The sequence below is a fragment of the Artibeus jamaicensis genome, unplaced genomic scaffold (assembly GCF_021234435.1).
Source record: "Artibeus jamaicensis isolate MK-2021 breed Jamaican fruit bat unplaced genomic scaffold, CSHL_Jam_final contig_354, whole genome shotgun sequence".
Taxonomy (NCBI): domain Eukaryota; kingdom Metazoa; phylum Chordata; class Mammalia; order Chiroptera; family Phyllostomidae; genus Artibeus; species Artibeus jamaicensis.
Genome location: NW_026521803.1, coordinates 571922 through 592539, shown reverse-complemented (window position 1 = coordinate 592539; position 20618 = coordinate 571922). Strand labels below are relative to the sequence as shown.

General features: G+C 43.7%; 1 protein-coding gene across 1 annotated transcript in view; it reads right to left on the bottom strand.

Annotated features, from left to right (window-relative positions):
- The window catches only part of LAMA1 (laminin subunit alpha 1), a 163357-nt gene that overhangs the window by 60736 nt on the left and 82003 nt on the right, over nt 1-20618 (bottom strand). Inside the window, exons 18-29 of the mRNA XM_037125856.2 lie at nt 20379-20465; nt 19460-19671; nt 13837-13943; nt 13357-13537; nt 12611-12747; nt 11685-11921; nt 9501-9644; nt 8816-8995; nt 7533-7718; nt 6840-6967; nt 6087-6207; nt 3918-4055 (exon numbers count right to left, since the gene is read on the bottom strand). Coding sequence (XP_036981751.2) covers nt 3918-4055; nt 6087-6207; nt 6840-6967; nt 7533-7718; nt 8816-8995; nt 9501-9644; nt 11685-11921; nt 12611-12747; nt 13357-13537; nt 13837-13943; nt 19460-19671; nt 20379-20465 — 1858 coding nt within the window. The remainder of the gene's footprint in view (nt 1-3917; nt 4056-6086; nt 6208-6839; nt 6968-7532; nt 7719-8815; nt 8996-9500; nt 9645-11684; nt 11922-12610; nt 12748-13356; nt 13538-13836; nt 13944-19459; nt 19672-20378; nt 20466-20618) is intronic.

The window sequence follows — 20618 nt, the reverse complement described above, 5'->3', positions numbered from 1 at the left end:
TGTTAGAAATCATCCTTATTCGCTAATAGTTAAGCACTTCCACGTTTCATGTCAGTTTTCTTCCTCCCTCCCTGTTTCCTTCCTTCCTTCCTTTTTTCCTTCCTTCCTTCCTTCCTTCCTTCCTTCCTTCCTTCCTTCCTTCCTTCCTTCCTTCCTTTCCTAAGGTAGGGAGACATTTTTCCTTCATGTTTGTAAAATCATGTAAACACTGCCATCTGTGGACTTAATTCACGATAAAACTGCATTTATCCAATAATACAGCCTAGAAAATACTAATACATTCTTCTTATGGAATATATCCATGCGGCAGCTAGGTTTTGATCTTTAAAATATGAATCTAAACGGTACAGGGACTTGAAAATGATTCAAAGCATGCTGGTTCTGCATGTGGTCGGGGTCAACGATCACAGGCGGGAGCTGAAAGAGCAGAAGTAAATGGGTGAAGGATTTAGGAAACAGTGAGGGAAGAAAACATGGGGTTTTGGAGCACCACCAACAGATTACGGCAATGTCCAAATCATTTTTAGTTGAATTTTATGTCATCATTTGAACCTAAAATTGTGCTGTTTTAAAATTTTTAAGCTAAACATGCAAAGCAGTTCTTGACATCCCAGTCCAACACGAACTCTGCTTTTGCTTGGCCCCGGGCGCTGGACTCTGTGTCTGACGCGGTGACGGAGCAGCACTGAGCTAACCCACCAACTGCCTCGGACCCCATCCTGGGCAGCAAGAGAGGATGTAGAAAGAAACCTTTTCACATGTTTAAAATTTTTTAATTTAGAAATGATTCCAGTATTTTACATTTTAAAATTGTATTCCTATCTCACCTGATGAAAATAGATTTTAGTGGGATCCACTTGGCCCCTAAAACAGACATATCTTTAGAGGTAAAATTTGCAACCTCTCTCTTAAAAATAAAGTGTGTTAAATAGCTGTTTTAATGATATATCTGTGTGTTTGTGTATATATATGTGTGTGTGTGTATGTGTATATACATACATATATATTCAATAAAGAGTAAATATTAGATGATGAGATCGAATTGAAGCAGATATTTTGGGTTTTGATTGCTAACACCAACTCCAACATTAAAAACTTAAAAACTGCTCCTAACATATAAAGGGTTACAAGTGCCCTGGTTTTCAAGGTCCCAGAGAATCGAAGATGAGCTGCCCCAAAGAGTGGCAAACCAACAAGAACCTGTTCACTGGACTAATATGTGGGCTGAGTTAGCTGCTGTGGGAGGGGCACGGAGAGTGCCTGCCAATCTTGCACTGGAAAAGCAGGGAGTCCTGTCTCTGGGAAGACAGTAGCTGGGGAGAGGGACTCCCAGGTTATCTTTCTGTTCCTCGGTCTCCCCACCCCCCTCCAGGTCACATTTCTGATTAATCACTTCTATGGTTACACCATAGGCCCAGTGACGTGAAGAGGGAGGAACATCCTACATGCTGGATGACAAAATCAGATCCAAAAAGGTCTTGACCCAACCTACCTTATAGCAACTACATAGGGAGTGCTTAAGAGATTTTATCAAATGGAAGAACTACACCACAAAAGAGATGAAGACTGAAGACAAAGGTCAGGTCCCGAGTTCAAAGAGCAAGGACCCAGGTGCTAAACTGGTAGGAAGAATGTGTGTCCCAGTGTCTAGTTGGCTTAGGAGAAGTGGAAGCAAATGGGCACTGGGCTGTGGGCATGCTTTCAGTCAGATGCTGACACTCACACCTCAGAATGGGGGGCATCACAGGGGACCACTGTGGACATATAAACTGAGGGTACCCGACCAAGAGGGCTGGATATTCAGAGCCTTTGCATATGTGAAAGAGGAATTTTATCAAGTATTTTTGCAAGTTACTGCCACTTTGTTTCAACAAATTTGAGCTAATGGCTTGTCTCAATGACTCTAAATATTGAAGCTGTACCAACATGAGGATGATCCAGGGACAACAGTCCCAGGAATAATTAGGGCTGCCCAAAGATGAGCTGAGCTGCTGTGGGAGTGAGCTCCCCATTGCTGGAGGTGTGTAAACATACATTAAATATCTGCATGGCATGGATGTTATGGTTTGGTCTTAAGATCTGAGGGAGTCTGACAAAAGTAGAGGGTCGGTTGCAACCCCAAGCTGTAAGCCCGGACCTTGTTTTCTGTTTAAAGGGAGTTTTGTTCACAGTAATTAGCATTATCGGAAACACAGATCTTCCATTAAAAAGGGGAAGAGCAAGAAGCAAAATGGGTTCTGCTCAGCACCATGAGATTACAAAACATCTAGATTTAGAGTCTTTGTCCAGCATTCTGACAGTATGTATATCCATTGCTGTTTTACTATGTAACGTAATGAACAGACCTAGGAGAGGTGTCTTAGGGGTCCCTGCAGGCAGGAACTGGCTGGAAGCTATTCATCATTGTTTGTGCAGGGACGTCCCTGCTGCAGTATTTCATGGACTGCGGCAAGCAGACTATGCTCTTTCCTAGGGACAAATTAACAAGTCAGCTGAAGATCTTGGAACTCTGTTCTGGTGGATTCAGCCAAGGAAAGACAGAGTCAGGATTTAATGGTGTAAGAGTACCTAATCTTGTTAAAATAGTTAGCAGTGGATGTAATCTGAAAGAATTGATCTACTTTTTAAACCGTTCCTGTGATTTTTGACCTATGATTAACCAAAGGACCTTCCCAGTTGATTACATCTCACTTTAAGTTGCCTGAAATCCATTCTTTTTAAATCCTTAAATGAGATTTTCTCTTTTTTTCCATTAGCACTTTACTTTTGCCTGGAGCATGAGCTCATTAGAATGAATAAATTTTTCTTAATAGTGTTGCAACTGTTTGTATCTTCATTAAGTCCATTTTACCTTGGATGACAAAATAATTCTTTAATTCCACATATGTAATGGGGTCAACAAAGGTTAACTCATACCTTTTAATTGAGGAAAACCATGAAGTATTTCAGTTTCTAAATTCACCTGAGCACTGCTGTGATTTAGCAATTTTCTCAGTAGAAATTATTTTTAAATTTAACAAATGAAAGATGCTTCTGAGTAAAAGAAGAGAAAGATGCATCTGGTGTGACAGAGGCCAAGTCACACTAGTTCCCCTGTCCCACTCCTTATGACTGGGCCACGCCCAGAACCTCTAATGATGCAGGTATGTCCTTCTCAGCTGGCAGTTCATTTTTTTTCACTGAGTTATTTTATCTGAGGCAAGTTAGTCTTGGCACAATTTCTACAAGTTACTAATGTTTCCACATAAGTGACTGCAAAGGATGACATTTTAGCAGTAGGGAAAGAGTGTCAGATTGTTCTACGTTATCAATGAGGTTGTGACAGCTTAAGCAAAATCGTGAACACAAGATTTTGTCCTCAGTCAGGGCCACGAGACTTCTGTGCAGGTCACATGGTCCTTTGCAGTGATCAACTTCTCCTCATGTCCCTGAGACCAACCCTGGTGGAGGGCAAAGTGGCTGAGAGGCAAATGCACCCTGAGACAGCCACAAGAATACTTTTTTTTATTTTTTTATAAACGCAAAGAGAGAGCACTACTTTACACAGAGAAATAAAGTTTCAACACTGGCATTAACTTATCTGAAAACTTCCAGGTGACTTTTCAAATTCTACAATGTAAAGTTCTCATCTACTTTCACCACAACCACCAGCACCGTAAGTGAAAACCAGGCACGCTTAACCAGTTCCCCAGTTGCTGCCCACGAACTCAAGGAAACAAAATTTATAAAGGAATTTCCACAAGCAATCTCAGGCTACTTAGCTAGATCTTTCTGAAAGAATACAGATGTATATCTTATGTTTAGTTGCAAGCTCCCCCTAAACCAAGGAACTGGTGTGCCTTTGAATCAGAAATTTAAAGGCTCACTGCCTACCCTCATTCTAACCTTCCAGCAACCTCCCACCCGAACAAGCATACCAGACATGTCCCTGTTTCCGGATCACAGATGTCACTGTGGTTGTTACAACGGCAGGGCACACAAGGAGCAAGCAGAAGGCGAGGTCCCCTGTCAGCACCCTGCGGAAGCTTCTTTCTGTAGTAACCGAGTGCACAGTTCTGAAGGGATGCAAAAGGAAAAGAAATGTATGAACAACCTGATTTAAAAATGGGCAAATGACTGGAACAGACATTTCTCTAGAGAAGATACACAAGTGGTCAGTAAGCACATGAGAAGATGCTCCACATAACTAATCACTAGGGAAATGCAAATAAGAACCACCTCACACACATGAGGATGGCTAGTATTTAAAAAAAAAAAAAACAGAAAAGAAATCCAAGCGTTGGCTGTTGGCAACGATGGGGAAACCAGAACCCTTGTGCTTTGACGGAGGGAATGTAAGATGGTGCAGTGCCGGGAAGAGCAGTATGGCAGCACCTCAGAAATGAAAAACAGAATTACCACATGATCCAGCACCTTGACCTCTGGGCATAAACCATGGGAAAGCAGGGTCTTGGAGAAATATTTGTATACCCATCCTCATAGCATTACTATTTACAAAAGCCAAAAGGTGAAACAACCTAAGTGTCCATTGATGGATGAATGGGTAAACAAAATTAAGTGCATACAAGTAGTAGAATATTATTCATCTGTAAAAAAGAAGCACATCACATCCAGACATGTAGTACATGGATTAACCTTGAAGACACTATGCTAAGTGAAATAAGCCAGTCATAAAAAGACAAATACTGTCTTTTGATTCCACTTGAATGAGGGGCCTAGAGTAGTTACATTCATAGATGTAGAAAACAGAGTGGTGGTTACCAGAGACTGGGGGTGTAATGGGGTGCAGCCAAGAGGGGGACCTCAAATAGGGATTTGTAATGGGGTCCAGAACTCAAGGTATCCAGGAAATATCAGAAAAATATATATGGGATGTCCTCACCCCCACCAGTCTGAGCTGGGGAATGGGACACATGGAGCAGGGCCATTCAGAGCTGTGTCGCATAGCAACAGCTTTGCAGCTAACCTCTGGCATGGTCGTTTAACACATCTATAACCTTTAACTTGTTTCGTGCATATGTTAAATAGCTATGGAAGTGACTTCCACCCAAGATGTAATTGGAAGGCAACTCCCCCTGGTTACAGCATCTGCGTGAGAGCTTGGAGAAGGCTGGCTCCATGCCATGGGGCCACACCTGCCCAGACTCACTATGGCAGCCCAGTAAAGCTGGAAGAATATGGGAACACTGGCAGGTATAACTGATCATAGGAAGAGTCATAAATGGGGCTGCAGAGGAAGACTGGCACAGGGATTTAAACCCAGGCATGGCAGCCATGGGAGGGAGAACCACGCAGCTTTGGCAGAGTCAAGACCATGTGGCTTTGGGTGCTCCCTTTTGCCACGTGGCTTAAGAAGCAGGAGAGACTTTGCCTGGAAGAAAAGAGGTGAAAGGACTCTTGCTGGTGGGCCATGAGAAGGTGCCACAGGGCTTTGGATTAACTTGAGGTCGTGGCAGCAACACAGCTGATGGTGCCAGGAGCCTGATTCACGGACTTCTACTTCTTTTCCTGAGACACAGTACCCTGGACTGGGCAGAGGGGGAAGGAAGGACTGTGTGCATCTGTGGGTATCCTAAAGAACTTCAGTATTTTAACGAAGACATTAAGTCACTACTCTAAGTTTGTATAGCTTTTAAATAAATAATTCCTTTCCTTTTCACAAATCTCTGGCATTGAAAGATGTCTTTCCTCTGGCTGTGAGCATAGCAAACCTAGAAATGGGGGACACTGGAGAAAAAAGGGGGGTCCTTTTGGTAATAGTATATCATACACCATCCACCTTGGGTCTGTTCTGTAACAGGGGGAGGGGGAATGAGGAGTTAGTGTTTAATGAATACAGAATTTTAGTTTCACCAGATGAATAATCTAAAGATTACTTGTATAACTATGCGAATACAATTAACACTACAGAACACTTAAAATGGTTAAGGGAGTGAAAGTTTAAGTTTATGCATATTTTACATTAAAAATTTTAAAGGAAAAATAATATAATATATAAGCGTAAGTTCTGTTCATCACTTAGAGCTGCAATAACAAGCACATTTCAACTCAAAACCAGAAAGGGGATTTCAATCACAGTTGCCCACCTGACATGAGAGTCCAGCAGTGCCGGGCGGGCAGAGGCACTTCTCCAACAGGGCGGCCCCCTCCCTGCCCGGGAGGTGCTTGTCAGCCTTTCTGCCGACCTCCATGGAAATGTTTGAGATCCTGTGAAAGCAGTGTGTTGAGGAGTATGAAAAAAAAAAACTAATTTTTAGAAAGAGACTTTCTAGAAACAGCACGTTACATACTAATATTTGCACATATATTAAACCCGAGCTTTGCTGCCATTCAGGATTACAAAAGAAATGTGAGAAAGCACATTAATACTGTCATTACACAGTGGCTGCTCCCAGCTGAAGCCTTAGAACTCAAAAAGAGTGTTGCAGGAAGTACACCTGAAAGGCCTCTTGAAGTACCCACCCCTCTGCGGCTTCCTTTATGCGTTAAGCACTAAACGAGCAGGTGGCACAAGTCTCCATACATTATTTACAAAGAAATGAGCACTGCAGTTTAAGAGCAGAAAATAGAAGAACTTATTTTTTTTTTTACTTTTTTATCCTCACCTAAGATATCACCGTTATGTACTTGTATTTTATATGCACTTTAGTGTGGAAGATGGATAATCTATGTCATTTTTCATACACTTCATAATATTAAAATTTAATAAGGTTTTGGTGGAGAACAGAAACACATATATTAATAAAGATAGGAGGTAATGGGGGTGAAGTAAATTAAAGCCCTTCAGTTTGCTCTCACACAAGAAAAACATTTTTTAAATTCTAGAAGTTTCCAAGTACCTGCTTTGCTGTAACCCTTGACCATAAGATGCTTTGATGAGGATGTACTCGATGTTGCTAAGAACAGACATAAAATCTGAGCGTGTGACCGGTTTTTCAGAAACAGAATTAAAATATTTCCAATAATTCTGTGGATGAAAACACATTCAGTGAAATTCAGAGTATGAATTTCAGAAGCATGTAAACTTCCAAAGAAAATGACTCTTTTATATATTTCTCCAGAAATGAGCCCAGTTCTGTGCATGACACTATGTTTAACTGAGGAAGGCCTCCTGTCACACCTCCCAGGGGCAGCAGCAGTGCCAGTCTCCTTTACCCACAGACACATGTCATCTGTGGCAGCCACACAGGGGACGGTCAATCAGCACCTGCCTGGTGACTGCATACACACTGCCAGATCGGAGCAAGTCCAAAGACTTCCTACCACTGTGTCCACACAGGTGGAGGCTTGTGTACCAAGTTAAAGGATTCAAATGCAATGTCCACTAAATGAACATAAGCCTTACATCTATATCTTAAGAATACGAATTTGAGTCATTTTTAGATACCTTGCCAAACCCACTGAAATTTTGATCTCAGGGTCTCTGAGATCACTTTCTTACTAGCAGCTAAGTGACTTCATTACAAACTTCATTACATCCATAGCAAAGTTCACACCTTCATGGGGCTTGTATGAAAATCATGCATGGTCACCTCTTTCATTTCCACTGCTTGCTCTTGTCTCATTCCATTCTCTGGTGCGGGTGCATCCACGTAAATGACTTGTTTTCTGGTCCGGCCTCCTCTGATGAGCACTTGAGGTTCAAGGTTGAAGGTGCCCATGCCGTCGGTGGAATAGAAGGCCACACTGTACTTCAGTTTGCCACCATAAGCCATGAGCTATCAAATAGCATATTGTTGTTTACTTCTCTGACACAGCATTCATTTAAAAATGTTTCATTACAAATCTGCTGCCATTTGGAAGAAATCTTGTATTTTAAAGAAAACATCATATGGTTGAAATATGTTGTCTAGAATTTGCTTCCTTCTAATTCCGCTTAGTTCTGGATAGTTAAGTTGACTCAAGCTAGAGTCTTTTTTTTTTGGTTAAGTAGGTAATTTTTACAAAGTTCTAAAAAACGAAGTGCATTGGGGTAACCTTGGTTAATAGCATTATATAATGTTCAGCTGTCACCGTTATGACTCAGCGTCTCTGTGCTCCCGTGTGTCCGCCGGCCAAAGTCCAGTTTCCTTCCTTTACTATTCAGTGTATCATACTCGGCCCCTTTACCCACTCCGCCCTCCCTCATCCCCTTCCCACTAATATGTGGGCTACTGTACAAAGTTCTTAACCACTTTATTGAGGTGTGATTGTCTGTAAAAAGCCACATACATGTAATGTATACACCTGTGACATCATCACCCCATCAAAGCCACAGACACACCCACCACCTCACACTGCCTCCCTCCATGACACTAACAAGGGTGAGCTCCAGAATAACAAATCAATGCAGTAATGGTTCCAATCATGCTCAAGCTCTTTTAAATTATAAATTATCTACGTCCATAGGCTCACTAGATGTATGCTTGCAAGTTTTAATGATCAGGGTGAATCTGCACCCAGATTCTGATGTTCATGTGAACAAAAATGCAAGCGATGGCTACCACATTCTCTCCCCCAGACTGAGCAGCAATTTCCTGAGAAAGACCTCATAGGTATCGCACCCAGGCTTGCACTAAGCTTAAATCAGTAAAAAACAATAAATAATTGTTGAACAACTTCTTTAAGAACAAGAAAAATATGATTTGAACTTTAAGACTTCAAAATCAATCCTTACATATAGGGAGATTTTTGTGTGTTAAACTTCTCCATCCCCACTCTGAACGAGGAATTAATAACCTCCTCCGTTAATGACAGGCCAGCACAGTGTGTTGTGGTGCAAATGACACCTGCTCCCCTGGGGATGTGTATGGCTCTAGGACGGGGGTGGCCTCACCTGGTCGCCCTGGAACTGCCCTGGTAACCGCCAGTAAAACGGCTCCTCATGGACATGCTGCCTGACGGTCACAGCATCCAGGAGGACGTCAGGGGCCTGGTGGTACACCCCTCGGGTGGTGCCCCTGAGGTTACTCTGAGAAACCACACGCAGAAGAGGCTGGTCTGAGCCCAGGGTTATCTAATCAGAGAAGGGAGGGGAAACGCACTTTAGAACATGAACTAACTCCATAGCTTTGATTTGCCAGATTCTACCACTGACTCACAGACAAGACAGTTTCAAAATTAAAACAGGAATAATAACTTTTCCTTTAAACTTGAACACCTGGGTTAAAATGAACTAAGCGTGTTCTAAGCTGCGGCATGGAAGGTGGAACAGTTGCTGCGTGGCGACAGTGCTCAGTTACACGCAGCAGACCGAGATGCTGTCATCATCTCTCCGACGAACGCGCCTGATAGATTAGCTAAAGAGCAACACCCAGTGCTTTTAGTTCCAGCTCCATGTATTTCTTTGGATGGCGGAAGCAGAGTCTGATTCTTAATGAACCCAAATTAGCTTCTCAGTATTTCTGATGCCAAAAAGTAAAATTCAGTGCAAGTATTGAACTGTTTCTCCTTAGCCCCATCTGACTCCCAAGGGTGTAGGGACTACAACACAGAACACGGTAACTGCATGCCTAACTTACTGGTGTTCTCACATAACCCTCCGCCTCCGAGCAGAGTTGAGACAGCCCAAAGCAGAAGCACGGGGTGCACCCCAGAGGGTTGTCAGCGTGGAGGGCGTAGGTGCCAGCTCGACACTCACTGCATTGAAGGCCAAGGACATTTTTCTAAAAGGGAAAAAATAGCAGACTCTTTTTACCTGAAAGAAAGAGACACGATTTCTGAAGAAACAGAAATGAAATAAACCAAACCATAAAAGTAATTTTGGATTAATGAACATCCTTGAACGAGCTGTTCCTTAGGCAAGTTCCTTAACCTCTGTGAGGATCAGTTCTCTCAAAAGCTCAATGGGTGCTTCCCAAACACAGCTGATGATCAGAATCATCTTTTCTTTTTAATTGATTATGCCATTACAGTTGTTCTATTCCCCCCTTCATTCCCCTCCACCCTGCACACACCCCCGTCCCCAACATTACCCCCCCCTTAGTTTATGACCATGTGTCAAGTCCTTTAGATTCTATATTTCCCATACTATTCTTGCCCCCCATCTATTTTCTATCTACCATCTATGCTACTTATTTTCTGTACCTTCTCCCTCCTTCTCCTCCTCCCACTCCCCTGTTGCTAACCCTCCTTGAGATCTTCATTTCTATGTTTCCACTCCTGATCTAGCTGTCCTTTTAGTTTGCTTTCATTTTAGGTGTGGTTGTTAATAACTGTGAGTTTGTTGTCCTTTCACTGTTCATGTTTCTTTAACTTCTTTTTCTTAGATAAGTCCCTTTAACATTTCATATAATAAGGGCTTGATGATGATGAACTCCTTGAATTTGATCTTATCTGAGAAGCACTTTATCTGTCCTTCCAAGATTGCTCTATCCAGCAAAACTTTCATTTAGAATGGAAGGACAGAATCATCTTTAAAGCTCTAGGAAAATACAAATTCCCCAATGAGAATCTCCTGGAGGGGGCGCCAGAATCCTCCTGGAGGTCAACAGATGACTGCTGATCTGTTCTGGAGAATGGGGAAAAGAACAGGAAGGGTCGTCAAGGAACCTTGAGATATAGAAGACACATGGACCGATCCAAAGGTGGGTAGGACTGAGGGTGGGAGATGGGAGTGTGTGGGGTGGTGGGAAAATGAAGACAACTGGAACTGGAAAGCATTATGCTGAGTGAAGTAAGTCAGGCAGTGAAAGACAAATACCACATGATCTCACCTTTAATAGGAAGCTAAACAACACAACAAACAAGCAAGCAAAATATAAACAAAGACAATGAAATAGAGATCAGGCAGACAGTGACCAGAGGGGAGAGGGGAGGGAATTTCAGGGGAAAAGGAGAGGGATTCACAGGAACAAGTATAAAGGACACATGGATAATAACTAAGGGGGGTGGAAATGGGAGCACGGGGCGGGGCTGGGATGGAGTAAAAGACAGAAAACTGTACTTGAACAACAATTAAATTAAAAAAAGACAAAAAAGAGAAAAATACTGTAAGAGAGAGAGAGAGAATGAACCACAGACCAGGTCCTTCTTGCTCAAACCATCTGTAGTGAGGACTGCTATCATAAATGCAGGGAGCCAAAAGTATTCACTGATGTTTCCATTACTCCCAGGCACAGTGTGCACACGAGTGCTCCCTCCCTCATCCCCAGTCACTAGGCAGCCCCTACCGTCTGGCTTCCATCTCACCAGACCCAGGAAAGGGCCAGAGAAGGTAGACAATGATCTCCTTACAACAAACCACGATGGAAAAACTAATGGAATACATGGAATGCAACATGATGTTGAAATCTTCTGGGAAAACAAGAAATACGATTTTCCTTTAGTCTGGCCAGCACATACAAAGGAATAATTATTTAACGGCTCTAAAATAACACATCTTCTTTAGCCCTGGGTTATCCGTTTTACCCATATGCCCAAGACAAACCAGCTGCTCAGCCAACAGGATCAAATGATAGGAAACTCAGAGTGTCTCTCAGTCAGTGCCACTGTCTGACACCTGTAATCATCAGTAAAAATTCCACTTGAAGAACCACCCACAGTTCTACAACAGCACACACAGACTTACGCTCAGACCTAGAAGGCAGTGCGAACACATTGTGAGACACGTCTGAAACCTAGCTGCTTAACTGCACAGTTAAACGCCCAAAAGTCAGAAGGATGAGTGAGAGAGAGGAAGGAGGTGGAGCGCCAAGGACCCCTACCTTGCAAGAGCAGGTACCCGTTTCCTGTGCACAGCTGCAAACACCCTGTTCCTCCTCGCAGGTGTCCACCAGCGTCCCTCTCAGGTCACAGTCACAGGCCACACAGTCTGGAAAGTCCCGGAAACCCAGGGAGCACTGGCTGCAGCTCGGGCCACCAAATGCAGGCTTACACTGGCAATGACCAGTGAGCACATCGCACCGGTGACTGGCTGACCCTTTGCCACTGCAATTGCAGGCCTGAGAAGAAGAAAACCTTACATAAAAAGCAGCTTTTATATTTTCGTAATGTACACACATTGGGATGACAGGAAAACACTAACTGTGGGGAATTATACAGACGAGTGGATCTCTCTCCACATTGCTACATGGATTCACTTCACCTTGTGCCAACAGGAGGCAGGGACTGTGCTGCTGGACATTGGTGCATCTCTGTGGCACGTGCACACTGGGTCAAGACTGTGACCTGAAGATCAACTGCTTCATATGTCCACACAGTCCAGCCTCATCATTTTAGAAGCCAAGTAATGTTTCTAATTTCAAAACATAAACTATATCTAAGTCAAACTGAAAAAAGTTACACGGAAAATTAGAACCCTCGAAGACTGGACATAACCATCCCCCGTGAATAAAGTGATTTATGCCCTTGTTCTAAAAGATAGTATACATTGCAGAATACATTTAAAAGGCACTAGAATACATTTTTGATCTTCTAACCATCAATTCCACAGCTAGATTCTTCAAGAAAATTTAGAATGATGTATTTAAGGGTGCTTCTTTTTCCACTTTGATTCCTACAGTCCATATTGGGTTTTAAATACAGCTTACTGACCAGGTGAAAATCAAGCAGATAGGTAAGAGAAAAGGAACCAAGCTTGCTACAGTAAAGGAATTCTCAGTTAGGAACATGCGGAGGTGACGGTGCACACCTGGCATCCGAGCTCCAGGTCGTAGCCCCAGTATCCGTCCTCACATTCTTCACACGTCACCCCTCGAGTGTGAGGAGCGCAGACGCAGGCCCCCGAGTGTGGGTCACACGAGTTCTGAGTGTGAGCACAGTCACAGGCTACAGCAAAGACAGAGGGTGGTGTCGCACATCAGGACCTCTGGTGCAGCGGGAGGGGTAAGAGCTGATGCTACAAGTGATTTCCTTTTATTAATAATCTAAACCATCCTAGTCCCTAAAAAGACCACATAAGCCCCAGGACCCCTCTCTGTCTCGTGGAAAGTGGCTGCTTCTTCCAGCCGAGAGATGCTGCCGGGACAGGGGTCATCCAGACACCGTGGGAGAAATGGAGCAGAGACTGGGAAAGACCTGGAGGGGCGGGAAGGACACTAAGAGCTGGTATTTATCGAGCATTTTTTGTATGCCAAATGCCATGTTAAACACTGTGTACAGCCTTAAAAATAACTCCTGGATGGAGATTACAATTAGCTTCTTCATTTTACAAATGAGGAAAGTGAAGCCAAGTAATAATCTCAGCTCACACAGTTCGGAGAACCTGACCAAAGCTTATGGATGTACTCAGAACAGGGAAACAGACAAAAGGTGTGAAATCCTACATGCTAACAGGAGAAAAAGTAAAGGAACTTAAAAGACTTGGAGGCAAAGGGTGAGCTCAAGGAAACATCTGTGAATTATGATAAAGTCTCAATAATTTATTTAAAAGCTTACCTGTGCAGCCACCATCCTGGAATGCATAGAAGCCACGTGCACACCTGTCGCACCTTTTCCCAGCCACACCTGGAACGCAGTGACACTGGCCTTCCTCTGTGCAGTCACCCGACACGGAGCCCAACAGGCTGCAGTTACAGGGCAGGCAGCCAGGCCCTGTGTCCAGCCCGTAGTAGCCATGCTGTTACACAGAGGGGCAGAATCATGGAAGCCAAAATACGGTTTAACAAGTGACTGATGATATTAGGATGTTTTCCCAACCAAACACGGATGCTTTGTAGAATCACAAAGTGTTCATGACATCGTTCTACTCCTTTGTAAATGGAAAACACCCTCTAGACAGGGAGGCACAGCCCACACCAGCCCCATTTGGGGCGTTAGCTCTTTCTAGCAGGTCACAAACTCATTTGGTTTGAACCAACGTGAAGATGTCAGTTACAGACATTGCTGACAAATTGCAAGGACCAGCAGGCACCTTACCACGCACTGGTCACACCGCCGTCCGGTCACGTGTGGTTTGCAGTGGCACAGCCCGGTCTCGCGATGGCAGCCGTCAGAGAGAGAGCCCCTCTCGTGGCATCCACAGGCTAACACACACACAAAGACACGCTGTGTTCCCTTCTGGGGGTGGCCATGGTGAGACCCCTCGTCCCCAAAGGAAAATTTGTAAACATTCACGTTTCAAGTCACAAAACAAAAAGAAATACATACTCGTACACTGCTTTGCAGTAACTTTAAATATTTAGTATTTTCCTGAAGAGTAAGCTGAAATAGGGTTGGTAGAAGAAGCCATCACAGAGGAAATAAAACTACTGAAGCTATTAAGTTAATAATTAGCAAACTAACTTGACCAATTTAATAAATTCCTTGAAATTTTTTCAATGACTCACAATCTTCATTTAAAAACATGCAGTGGAGATTTCGGAATCAGTCTAGCCATTTGCTCTCACTCCGATTATGCCTATATTTATTACTATTTTAAAGCTCAGTTATACCAATCTAGATAAATACTGTCGTTCATAATTTAATGAAAAATATTTCCTTGCTGTAACACATGAGTCATTTGCACGTCCAATAGACTTACCTTCAGGCCAGACTTTTAGGTTTTATTTAGTTATAATGTTGATGATTAAAGCCACATAATCCACCACCTTTTCAAAGTGATGCAGTTTAATGGGTATGAGAAATGTTTAATTGATACTCATCCCACAGCTGTCAATATGCACTAAATTTAAAATATTTAATATTCTCACTGACACAATATCATGAACGCTTGGACTCAGAAAATACTCCATTCCTCTCACGTGGTGCAATGGTGTGAAGGGAAAGGAAAAGTGCAAGTCATCTGCAGCTGGAGCACAGTGTGCGCCTGCGCACTGTGGTGGCAGGCAGAGCTCTGGACGGCGCTGGGAACGGGAGGTCAGAAGGAATTCCATCTCCTGGACTGAGGAAGCCCCAGCACTGGGCCCCTTCGTCACCGGAAATTTTCTCTGGTGTAAGCGGACTGATGCTGTTGGCGCCTGCAGAGGGCGATGGCGTGCTCTGGGCCCCACTCACTGCTGCCTGCTCTTGCCTTGTCGCCAAATGTTGAACTCTGCTAACTCTTTGTATCAGACATGCCTTCGTGTTTCTTGTATTTCTGATGCTTTGACTTCTGGGGCCTTGCAGACTCTGCAGACTGTTGAATTCCTATAGGAAGTGAGTAGCTGCAACGCCTTTCGAATGCAAACCGACCAATCCAGAGCCTTCTTTATTGGGATCTGACATCCCACTATCCTCTTACCCTAATCACCGCAGCGCCCTGAGACAAGCAGAGGGAGCCCCTATGCCCCAAAGCCTGCCGAAATTATTCAAACCAACAGATTCCAGACCAGTTTACCTTGCCTTACCCTTCCCTTCCTGCAGAAACTTCTAGCCCACATTTTCCTTTCTGACCAACTGGGAGCTTCCCCGGATGGCACCCCCCATGCTGGCATCTGTGAGAAACAGTCTTCTCAATGGTAGTCGTTTCCTGATCTGTTAGCCTTGCCACACCTAAACAACAATAAAACCTATGTTTTCAAACTTGTGTTTTCAAATTCCTCAGCCCTGCCTGGTGTAGCTCAGTGGACTGTGGGCTGTGAACCAAAGGGTCGCCAGTTTGATTCCCAGTCAGGGCACCTGCCTGGGTTGTGGGCCGGGTCCCCAGTGGGGGCTTCCCAGTGAGAGGCAACCACACACTGATGTTTCTCTGACTCTCTTCCTCCCTCCCTTCCCCTCTCTCTAAAAATAAATAACATCTCTAAAATTTTTTCTCATTAAAACAATCATCAGCATCCAACCACTCTCTACCGCTTCCCACTGAAAAAAGCACACATACATATTCTCACACACACACACACACACACACACACAGCCTTAGCTGTCTCTCCAAGGTTCCATTTCCCTGACACTCCTACCCTCTTGCTCTCTCCCTCCCTTCCCCCTCACAGGTACGGTCCAGTGCCCCTTATCTGCTAAACAATGCCTCTTAAAAGTCTCCAGGGACTTCCCTGGTGCAAATTCAGGGAGCAGATTTTCAGTCTCCAACTTGCCACGGCGTTCTATGGGATGGGACCCTGTACTACTTGCTCCCTCTCACCAAGGCTTGCGGGTGCCCACCCTTTTGTTTCTCCCTGTCTCTCACTGTTTCCCTTGTGCCTCCCCCTCTGTGCCCCACTTACAGCTCCCCCTACCTCTGGAGAAAATTAAAATTCATTGTAAGTGTGATCATCACAAAACCTGTATCATCCTGACATCACCAGTCGGTGCCTGTCACATTGGAGGCAACATTTCATTTAACCTTCACAACAAACTTAGGAGGAAAGCACTCTAATTTTCTGGGGTTTTTTTCAGTATGGAATCTCAACCTTAAAAAGATATGTCACACAGCTTCTATATCCTTCTATAACAATTATAATAGCAATTATTCATAAAAAATTGTTCACATTATAAATAATACTAATTTAAAATAGTAGCTAATTACCGACTTCCAAGTATTTTACATGTATTTTAATTATCCTAAGAACCCCTGCTTGTCTCATTTCACATAATATCAGAGGCCGGCAGGGCGCCCACACCCTGTTCTCCCTCAGAGCCACTCTGCCCAGGATGATGGGATGCAACCACCGCTTCGGCTGGCACTCGAGACCTGGCATTCCTCCGGTTTGCACTTCCTCCCTGAGCCCTGCACCCCTGACTGTTCAAACATCTTCCCAGAAACTCCACGAGATGCTCCATATCAGTAATACTGAACACCGAGAGTTTTACCTGGGTTAACCTAATGAAATATGGTATTACCTTAGTGTGCAGAAGCCATCTCTGGGAAGCCCATAAGAGGGACCCTGTTATAGATGTGAAAGGATTTCTAATGAAATACCCAAAAACAGTTGAACAAATTCATCTCATCAAGGCTAGGGATAGGGAAGGAAGAGATGAAAAAAGAATAAACGTTGTAGATGCTCAGAAACTAGAGAGCCGGGGAAGCGTCAGTCCATAACCAACCCAGCTGCTGGGCCGAGAATTCGGACCCAGACCCTAACCCTGCCTGATCTCACCATGCTTCCCCACCTTCTATTTTACATCTTCCCTCCTATGCTCAGGGCAAAAAAACTGAAGCATTCTGCCAATGTGGATGCACATGTTAAAGGCAAATGACTTTTTGCTACACAATGGAGAATTTTGCAACATTTGAACAGTCCAAGTGTTGGGAACCGCTCTGCCTGGTTTCAGGAGTTGTAACTGCCCTGCCTGGCTAAGGCTGAGTGAGCGACCTCCGGACTGTGAGCCACAAGAGGACAAAGCTTGTCTCTGGCAGCAACACTGCTTCTGCTTCATCCCCTGCCCCAAATGCTTGGTTAGTCAGAGATGGGTAAGACCCCTCAGAGGAAGGGCAACCTAGGCCAGACACAATCACTTGGGAGGCCATCAAGGAAGGACTCGGGGGGCTGCAACAAAGAGGGAGTGATGGACCCTCACCCCCCAGCTATTCTGACATAGCCCGAGTCCCCATTTCAATCTGGGAGAAGGGCTTCCTGGCTCTAATCCACTTAAGCCTAAAACTCAAGATGGGGGAGGTGGTGCAGCCCCTTGCCTGCTAGAGCAGGGTGATAGGGCATAAGAAAGAATTCACTAAGTCCTGTGAAGCCTGCTTTGCTAAGAGTGCTTTCATTCATATGCTAGGGGTCTGAGCAGGAAATGAGTATTTCTGCAACCCCCAAAGTTTCTGCAACCCCCTTTCCTGACAGACACTGACTCAGACTAAGCCCTCAGACTTCTTTGAAATGTTATCTACTGTTTGATCCTTGCTGACTGACATTGATTCATGAATTTTACCTGTATTCCTATGTGTTCTAAACCTAATAAAAGCCATTGAAGAAGAGGTTCTTGGTCCTTCTCCTCTGAGAGTTTGGACAACTCTCCTCCCCAAACAGATCATGTCTTGGTAGTTTCACTTTCACCCGTGGCGGACGGTGGGGAGATTTGCAGGTAAAGTTGCCCCTACACCCAGGCACATGAATCTACTTCTAACATTGCCTCTATGTGATCTAAAATACAGATCAAGTATTTCTTAAAATTCAGCATCCTAATTGAGATGGGTTATAAAATATACACTGAATTTTAAAGACTCAGTATTAAGAAAAGAAAGCAAATATGTCATTAACACTTTAAAACTTGACTACGTAATAAAATAATGATACTTTTTATATATTTAGTTAAATAAAACATATTATTAAAATGTATTTTGCCTGTTTCTTTTTACTTTTTAAAACGTGGTAACTGAAAAACTTTAAATTACATTTGTCTGACATTTCTGTTGGACAACATTGATATAGAAAAAATAAAAGATAATAATGTCGATCACTGGCAATTATAATATCTATGATTTATTTAATTTCTAGACCTTTAAATTTGTTATCCCTTTGACTTCTCAGAAAGTCCTTAATGTAGACATATGATCGTGTCCATTTTATGTGTATGGAAGTAGTGGCTCAGAGAGGTTAATACATTTGTGCAAAGCCACACAGTGGTCAGTAACCAACCCTGGACTCTACCCTACAGCAGTCAGGTTCCAAAGCCTGGGAACTCCCCATGGTGCTTCTCCTCTTTTCCATCAAATGAAGTTCCCCCATAGACTTGAACCATACATTTCCAAGTCCTATCATAGTACTTCCAACAGTGCAGGGGAAGTTAAAAGGTACTTAAATGAGCAACAAACTAAGAAATAGTTCATCAAGGTTTACAGTAAAGATGAAAAGAAATGACACAAGAGTTGCAAAGGTATTCCATGAGCTTTGAAGTTTTATAAAAACACGAGGTATCACAGATATGATGTGATAACCTGGCAAGGTGGCCACACTGCTGAAGATCAGGTGGACTGGCCCAGGCTGTGAAACCTTGTTGATCTCCCAGAGTGAGCCAGTAAAAATGTCTTTCCTGTGACGCTAGCACCCTCTTGTGTCTCCACATTACAATGGCATTGTAGGCCTTCCGCATTTATAAGAAGTTATCCCCCAAATTTATAATTCACATTTTAAATATTTCACTCCTTCAAAAACTTTACAAAAAGTACCTACATTGGCCCTTAGGCTTTAATTCTTTCAACTGGGGCAGAGGAAAATTTACCTTTCTCAGTGAGTGATTCTATCTGATCCATAATTCCAAGGAATCATGGATCTACCTCCAGAGCAAGGTAGGGCCAGGCACAGACCACTGAGGACATGCCAGTTTCCAGGGCCCAGGTGCCCTTATTCCCCACACTGCATCTTGCAGTCCCATCTCCTCCATGGCACCCCACAGCATCTCCCTCACAAACCTAACAGGCTTTGAGCATAACTTTCCCTTCATCGCGGTCCCTGGGAGCTGTGCCCCGCACTTTGTAAAGTCCCGCTTTTACCTCAAATGGAAAGGTGCACCTTATTTAGGTGAGTAACTAACTGATCAAGCTAACATAAGGTAGATAAGGACGGCTCAGGTCTTGGGTCTACACTCGGTGTTAACACAAGAACCACTCAGGTACAGGTACCGCAGCCCTTTTTGACACCTGTAAGTAAATGGACAGAGACTTTACATCCCATACACTCACCTTGGCAGTTTTTAGCAGTCACAGCGTCCCCGTAGAACCCCTCAGCACACCTCTCACAGTGGGCACCACCCGTGTTCCCAATGCACCTCAGACACTCTCCAGTGACAGAGTCACAGTGGCCAGCCTCCAAGGGGTCAACATTCCCGCTGCAGTTACAGGGAACACAGGATTCCCCAGGCACTGTCGGGTTTCCATAGTAACCATCAGCACATCTGCATAAAAGATTGAAAGAGGGATCCAGATAAATGCGATTTCTCTAGACATTACTTCACCACCCAGGGGTTCTCTGAATACTCAATCAATCAGACTGACTCTTGTTATATAAGATTTACTGTGGAAGGAATGTAACTCCAAGTTCACGCACTCACAGAGTCCCTTCACTCACTGAGAAGAATGAGGAGTGGTTCAAAATGAGCCATAAATCCAAGGGCATGTGCAGCTGGCCCCAGGCCAGCTGGACGCACATCCCAGCACTCGGGGATGTCACCCTGTCCTATGGACTGTAGCCAGAAGTGGCACGGAGACGTACATGTGATACAGAAGAGACAACACAGGCTCACAGGATCCAGAAGACAGCTATTAATCAAGCCACCCTCCCCTACGGAATTGTTCAGTGTAATGGGATATTTAAGTGTGTGAACAGTAAACACTGACTCCTTGCTGATTTGTGTTGTTATTGATGAGAACACACATTAGTTCAAGGAGCTCAAATGCTATTCTCAAAAGCTTCTCAGGCAGTTCCAACATTAATTTTTAAACTGACATACTGGCTTTTCTCTATAATTATATGAAATAATAATTATATATGAAAACTCTAAAACCACACTTAACTGCCTATTTAAAAATAAGCACATAGAAATTATATTAAAGTAATTTTTTAGATGCAGCTTTTGGAAAACAGCTGAGCAACACAGTGTACCTCTCACACCAAGTTCCAGAGTATCCCAGGGCACACTGGTCACAGACCACTTCCTCTGCATCATCCAGGTGGCAGCTGGGGCTGAAACTGTCAAAACATTAGAAGTGAGTGTAATTTTCCAGTGAAAGGTATAGAAATATTAAGCATTTTAAGTACTTAATTTCTACCACTTTTGTCCCTACAAATTTCCACTGGATCCTCAATCCTTAGCCCAGAACCCAAGACCTCTGGTCTCACAAC